Genomic DNA, 7,748 nt, shown 5'->3' on the forward strand with positions numbered 1-7,748 from the left:
TTCAAAAATCTACAACAAATATGTTGCAAACTTTTCTTAACGTATGCAGGACAGTTCGTCAAACAAAACTTAATCCGTAGTTTCGTCATAACCTACTTCAAAAAATACCATTATTTTTTTTGTCATTTCCTTACCTAGCTTTCAGAAAAAAGCAAAATTATTTGCTAATTGTACGTGTCATCTAAAAATACTACAAAGCCGCAAGTTGTAGGTCTGTCGATTAAAGGGCGTTGGAGTGACGACTGTGACCATTCCTAACTCAGTTGTGGTAATGTTAGCATCAGCTCAGAACTTCTTTCCACGGGAGGGATATTTTTAAATTAATAAAAGATCTGTAGCGTTTTAAGCAAGCCTTTTTATCTTACTGCTCTGTAAGCATAACGTGTTGTCGCAATTGTGTAATAAGAAGTATAAAAAAGAAAGTAGGCTGCTGTAGTCGATTTAAAAAAAGAGCAGCCTTATAGCAGCTAATACGACGTGTATATAGAACTGACATTAGGCCTAAAACGAAAAGTACGGCACGATCTTGCAGATTGTGTTTTTTTTTTCAATTAGCTTTATAAACAATCCCAAATGTTAGCGTAACTAGCTTTCAAATTTCAAAGAAATTACTAAATTAAACATTTCTGTTTTAAGACCGCTTCATACAAAATCCGAATTATGATAAAGACCATGAAACTTTTTGCTGTAGTTTTTTTAAATCTCTACTCCTCCAATTTCGGACAAACAAATCCTCTTGTGCTGCCGCGTAACAATATCGGAGGAGAAAATCTTCTGTTGTCTTCCATTGGTCAAAATAATCTGGTGAGTTTAGCATAACTGCTTTACTTTATGCTTTTTACCAGTAGGTTATCGATTTTGCGAAGTTTCTATAACAATAAAGTATGAAAATTATTTATCATTTAAAAAGTTAAATATAACTTTGAAAAATAACAACGACCTACTCTATGGCCATACCTTTAATCAGAAGGTTTAAATTTTAAATTCAGACTGAGAAAACTTGGCCTGAAGGTTGGCATGAAGGATGGTCAAACTGGATAAACATTGGAGTCACTCATATCAATGATACCGACATTGACTACATACCAGACAACAGTTCTGATGAATATCGCTTTCTTTCCATACTGCACTTGACATACAGAAGAGGTAAAAAATAAAAACAATGAGGATAAAATTACCTTGTCTTTGTTCCCGTACAAAATGCTTCTATACGCAAAATTTATAAACAGCAAGATTTCTTTCGAAAATTTTCTTGTTATTTCTACTGATTGACGATACCATCAGTGATGACGCAGATATTAAAAGGCAAGTGCGATCTCTTTATGTCGCTGCCAATCAGCTTAGGTCCAAGTTTGGAAATTGCTCTACCGAAGTTAAAATGTAATGTACCAATCATATTGTATGCCAATGTATGGTTCGCAACTATGGTGTAACTATAAAACTTCTACTTTAAATCGCATACGAGTTGCTTACAATGACTCGTACAGAATTATCCACAATTTGTCGAGATGCGACAGTGCTAGAGTGTATCAGGTACAGAAGGACGTGTTAACATTTGATGCTCTATTAAGAAAAAATTGCTATGCATTTGTAGAACGTTGCAAAAGATCAATTAATCCACTTTTGCGCAATGTTATGTCTTCTGATTACTACTTTAATTCTACATTTTATATTCACTTCAACAGTATTTTGTACGTTGTTTGAAGTAGCCTGCTTGATGTTGTGTTAGTCTGATATCTTGTGTGATGACTGTTAAAAATTTGAATTCTATGGACTTTGTGTCTGATTGCAAATAAATAAATAAATTAACGTACAAATCATTTTCTGTTAAGATGAGCTAACCTGCGAAGATAAAAACCGAAACAGTTGCAATGATTGGGCAAATATGGGTTATTGCAACCACATCAAATCTCGCTTCAGATCATGGATGTTTGAGAATTGTCCTGAAAGTTGTCAAATTTGTACAAACCCGACTTCATCGCCTTCTGAAAATAACACTTGTCAAAATTGAAGGTAACTTTTCCAATAGTTCATTCGGATTTCCTTGTTCAGTCTTCATATAGGCCTACTGTAGCCTATATTTAGCAAATGATCTGGCATAGCGGCTAAGCCTATTATATTTTAGTAGATGGTCTGGTTTGGCAATGGCTATTCCGTAAAATAAGTTCTCTTTGATCCTTTTCTCGCCTAAGTCGTACTGTCAAAGTTTGAAGCTTTTAAACACAGTAATCTCGTCTATTTTTTAAATTTTTATAAGTTTTGTTGCTTTTTGTGATTGTAAAAAGTCTGAATATTTGGCTTCAACTTTAGTTTACAGAAACTCCTGCGACGTTTTGTTTCGATTCTGCGTCGGACCCTTTCAAAACCACATGAGAACATGGTGTCCTGAAACATGTGGACTGTGCTCGTCACCTGTCACACCCACAACGAACACTCAGCCAGGTAGGCCTACAACTCCTGATTTTGTGGCTACAACTGCGGCCGTCTTGTCAAATGGTAATAGTATGATTTGTTATTAAACATTTTTGAAACATAGACCTTTTATGTTTCAAAACAATTATATTTACATCATTACTCGCAGTAAGCTTAGCAGCCAAAATGTGGCAATGTTTGTTTCATATTATTACACCACAACATATTTCTAAAAGTTTTACTTGTAAACAAACCAATCTTCTGTCTTTTTGTTATACAGTACAGATATACAGTAGGCTATATTGTAATCTATCTATGATCTAACTCAGGGGCCACCAACCTTTTTTGCATGCGGGCCACTTTGGCATTAAGGAGAGCATCTGCCTTGATTTTGATAAACCTAATATCCGCCATTTTGTCAAAAATGACTTTTTTGCATTTTTCTACGTTTAAAGACTTCATGCATCTCCTGACAAAAATTTGTGCCCCTATGTAGTATGGTTTTTGAGATAATTGGTGGGTAAAACCTAACATATTAAATAAATAAACCCATGACCACATGGAGATGCGGCCTGATTTGTCACATTTTGCAGATTTTAATTACAGCTACTGCTAGTGCTTCACTGACATTTTTTGAGATGTTTTTACTTTTTGCGGTTTCCTGAGGACATAAAACTTTTTTGTTGCCTTGGGGAAGCAGTAGCAAATGAGAAAAAGTAAGTTGAAAAACGTTAAATCAGACTGTTATTGAAAATTAACAGTCTGACTAAAATCTTCGAAATCAAATTTTCTTTGTTTTTCAACATGTGAGGATGTTAAAACCTATTGTGACATCTGGGGAAAAGAATAAAGAAAGCGTAAAAATCTAATTTTTAGATAAATTTATTTAAACGTTTGCCCAAAGTTAGAAAAATCTGGAAACTTCTGCAAAATGTGACAAATCAGGCCGTATCTTTAGGTGGCCATGAATAAACCTAACATAATAAATCACAACATATAGCCAACGTTGACAACATTACTGTAATTACCTCCAATAAAGTGGCATGATTCTTTGGGTCTATCAGCCGAGTGTAGAATGGAACTCTTGTCATCATCGGGTTAGTTATTCGATCCAGAAACGTTCTTCAGGTTTTCAAGTGCATCGCAGGTCGCAGAAAAAACACCAGACACGCCAGTCGATTCCTGTTTAAAGTCCGGACTGCCTGAATGCGTTGTAACTGTCACGCAAAAGTTGGTTGAGATAGATCAGTGGCTAAAAATAATCTTTAGCAGTTGCATTTGTATAGTCACAATAAATGAGCTTCTTCTTCTATCGAGTCTTCTGAAGTTCGTTGGCACACCACAGATCGACACATTCTTCCGCAACGGAGTTATACACTGACAGGTCCCACCTACTGCACCGGATGACAAGCCGCCGAGGTCAAACAAGAACGTGGTTCGCTGTTTGGGGCTCGTTGCCACAGATAGGTACATGCAGCTGGGGCCGTGTCGTAGCCCCACTCTACCATTGCAGACTTAGTGCGTCCAACACTGGTTCGGAGTCGGTTTAATGTTTTCCACTTTGCCCAAGGAGCGTTTGCTCTTGGGGGGAGGGACTCTGATGCATAGCCGTACGAGACCAAACTATTTTGGGGGGGCAGAACGTAAATTTGCCCAAATGTGCACGCTTTCATAGAAATTGCCCAAATATAATGTATGCGGTGCGTGATAACACTGAAAAACTAACATAACAAGATCACCAGCAGTGGCATAGCCAGTAATTTTGAAAGGGGTTTGAGTCGTGTTTGTTTGGAGGGGTTTGACGTCGGGTTTCGCTTATGACGACACCCAGCAGTAGGGGGTCTGGGGGACCTCGCCCAGAAAATTTGAAAAATTACTTTGAATTTGGTGCATTCTGAGAGTTTTTTCAACAAAAATGTGGTTATGAATATTCCTGTGAAAGCGTGCTGTCCGGTGGCATAGCAAAAGGATAAAATCATGGTTTCTTCGGCATGTTTCGGAAATAAAGCTACAAGTCTCTATGTTTTTTTGTTGCTAATTCCTGGCTGAGATATTTGAATGTTTGGTAATGGCAAAACTCGCTCTTTGCAATACCCAGCCCCCCCCCTGGTTACGCCACTGATCACCAGCTAGCTAGAATTTCTTACCAAAGTAGGCTAATCAAGATAGAACAACTGAATTCATCTTTAAAGATACCTTGCTTGTGCATTGCTCGATGCTTCTGCACTTTGGCATAGTAAGTAGGAGTAACAAATATTGTTTTACACACCACAAATAATCAACAACGCCACTTAAATATTCAGTTGTGATGTCATAAAAGACTCAGAAACAAACATACTACTTCTGTTCAAATAAACTTTGTTCAATCAATTAAAGTAGTTTTGATGATACGATTTTTAGTACAAAAATAAAAAGGTCTGGCAGCACTACTTCTAAAAATATGGTTAGGCTAGGTAATTTGATGACAAAAACAACTAATATACAGTATTCTAAGTTTGCGTACAGACGGTGACGTAGGATTCAAAGAACCCAACTAGCCTAACAGTACGTATTTACATTGATTCAATGTCTGAATATTGAATAATATTCAATCATCGGATTTGCAGAAGGCCGTCGTTGGATTTTCAAAAAATCGCCGAATAGGCAACTCGCCAAAAAAGGCTCTTGCCGAATAGGGAACTCGCCGAATAGTAGCAGAACCTTTTATAAAAGTAAATAAACAAAGCTAAGCAACACCTTAACATTACTTTTAACAGTTTTAACATGTTTTTGTTAAATGTTGTGGTGTTGCTTAGCTATGTCCGTTTATGGTTGAAAAAGTACTGTGACCTCCCCACCCGAATTGTTTTATAAAAGTAGGCTATTCACCAGATTTATATAAATTCATATTCTGTAGTTGCCCAAATCAAGATGATGCATTTATTGATATTATGAAAAAAGTTGAAGACTTTGTAAATTTTGATGCCGAGGCAACTGCATCATGCCAATTTGGGCAGTTTTATAAATAGACTATGATCAGATAATTTCATATTTTTTGTTGCCCAAATCTAAACGATACACTTATGTAAATGAGAAAAATTAATGAATTTGTTCATTTTGGGGAAACTGCCTCACGCTAATTTGGGCAGTTGCATAAACAGACTAATCAGTTTCATCAAATAGCCTAATTTCAGGTTTTCAGCTGCCCAAATCAACACGATGCATTTGTAAAAATTAATAAAATTAGCTATATAGCAAATTTTGCGTTTTGATTTGGGCAGTTTCACAAAAGTATTAGAGACATATTGTGGTGGCTGCCCAAATTGGCATAATGCAGTTGGTTAAATGCATTTCGTACTACAATTTGATCACCATGGAATACAATGCATCAATACGGGTGTGCCAAATGACAATTTTGCGGCACATTTATTGTGCAAATAAGAGGCTGTACTTAGTTTGATAAAAGATACTAATTTATAGTTTTATGCAATTTTGTAGCTTTTTATATAGCAATTTTTGCCCTAATAATTTCAAAATTTTGCCCGAATTCGCGACGTTTTGAAACAATAGGGGGGGCGGCTGCCCCCCCTGCCCCCCTGGCTCGTACGGCTATGCTCTGATGGTGGGACCTTTATTTCAGTGTATGATGGGTCATTTTCGAATTATTGTTTCCATTGCCTAAGTCTTGCTTCTTCCTTTGTTGAGGTTAGTGGTTGAACGTGTGTTAGGAAGCTTTTTCTTGATTTCAACCGGGTTTGTGCAGCAGTTTTTCCATATAAGTTGGAGGATGTTTTTCATCACATATAAAAAGCGCGTGAAGACAAAAAATACTTTCCGAGAAGCATATTTTTGCTTTGCCAACGATTCCACCGACCGACCAATTAGATTGTAGTTCTAGGTGGGGGTCGCTTCAAGTTATTCCAATGCGATGTCTAGCCACACTGTCCCAGTGGTTGATTAAAACGTATGTTTTCGAATTTTGAAATTGTCTGTGAGCATAGGGTTGCTTATTTTAAGTTTGTAAATGTCATGCAAACACTAATGTGCGTTTCGCCGTTATTGTGGGTAGGCACTTTAACATCACCTACTCGTCGAAGAGTGCCTGCTTTTCAAGGTGAAATTGCTTTGTGTTTTAGTCACAATTTTCCTTAAACTCCATTGATTGCAGTCATTAAGATCCTTCTTGCACTCAGTTCAGTTGCAGAAGAAAAAATAGTATTAGCAGAGGGTGGAAATCGAACCCACGAAATCGAAATTACTACTCCTCTGCCCTAACCATTAGGCAACGCTAAAGCATCAAAAGCACAAAGGAACAAAACAAACTTTTAATAATCTCTCAACACTACACCACAGAAATATCTATTTTTAAGTATGTCAAAAAGTTGCTTCCATCAACTTTTCACAACTTCTTTATGTGTAAAAATTTAAACAGCCAAACAACGAGAAGCAACTCGTCATTAATCCCAATCTACTGCAAACATAACGTTTCCCAACAATCGATAAGGTATATTGGACCAGTCACGTGGAACAAAATCCCACCCTCCATCAGAAAAAAAAGCATGTCCTTAAAAAGCTTTAAGAAAAATATTAAAAATCTTAATCTATCTCCAAGCTAGCTTCCTATCCAATAATTGCAATACCTAGAAAATTTAATTCTAAAAGTACTCTTAGTAACTAGTCAGCCATTATTACTATTCTTTTTTTCTTGACAGTAGGCCTATGTTTATTTATTGTATTTATTACGGTAACACACTATCTATTAATAATATAATGACTTTCAAAACATAGGCTAATAAAAAATGTACAGGTCTACTGGCTTGCTGGTTCTTGTATTCTTTTGCAGGAATCTTTTCATCCAAACATGACAAATTGCCACAACACGCACGAAGCTGATATCACTCACCCAAATCAATCACTGCTTAGGGTTAGGGTTGACGTGTCTCTGGTCCGTGGATCGCTGCAGAGGGTGGAGTGCTATGACCACAGACGCCAGTTAACTACAGGTCATTGTGACCCTTCTGGCGCTCGGCCAAAGAGTTGATTCCTGTTTTGAACTTTGACAATTAAAGAGAAAAAAGTGGTGGCGGGGTAAATTGAGACCACGTCGTCGAGGTTGCTGCCTCCCTCACTCTGTGGCCTACCTCGCTGGGCTGAACTGACCACGACTAAACGTTCTGTTACTGTAGTTTTTGTATGATGTTTCAAGAGCGCTTACAATATTACGGGCATGTATAGGCTCACTAGTCAGGTAGTGCTGACGCCAGGAAGATCGCTCCTTCTCAACAATGTAACAGATATGTAACAATCAGATTTTTTGTGTCGATTTAACTGTTTCAGTACGTACGCCACTGTTAGTA

The 7,748-nt window shown here is 37.2% G+C and overlaps 1 protein-coding gene across 1 annotated transcript; it reads left to right on the top strand.

The window, feature by feature from the left end:
* Positions 1 to 1,045: 1,045 nt before the first annotated feature.
* LOC145779871 (uncharacterized) lies at positions 1,046 to 7,468 on the top strand. Its single transcript, XM_082591540.1, has 4 exons — positions 1,046 to 1,146; positions 1,833 to 2,013; positions 2,311 to 2,442; positions 7,235 to 7,468. Exons 2-4 carry the CDS (start codon positions 1,872 to 1,874, stop codon positions 7,282 to 7,284), a joined length of 324 nt encoding a protein of 107 aa, XP_082447666.1. The 5' UTR covers positions 1,046 to 1,146; positions 1,833 to 1,871; the 3' UTR covers positions 7,285 to 7,468.
* The last annotated feature ends 280 nt before the right edge of the window (positions 7,469 to 7,748 follow it).

This window comes from Aplidium turbinatum, chromosome 11 (assembly GCF_918807975.1).
Source record: "Aplidium turbinatum chromosome 11, kaAplTurb1.1, whole genome shotgun sequence".
Lineage (NCBI taxonomy): Eukaryota > Metazoa > Chordata > Ascidiacea > Aplousobranchia > Polyclinidae > Aplidium > Aplidium turbinatum.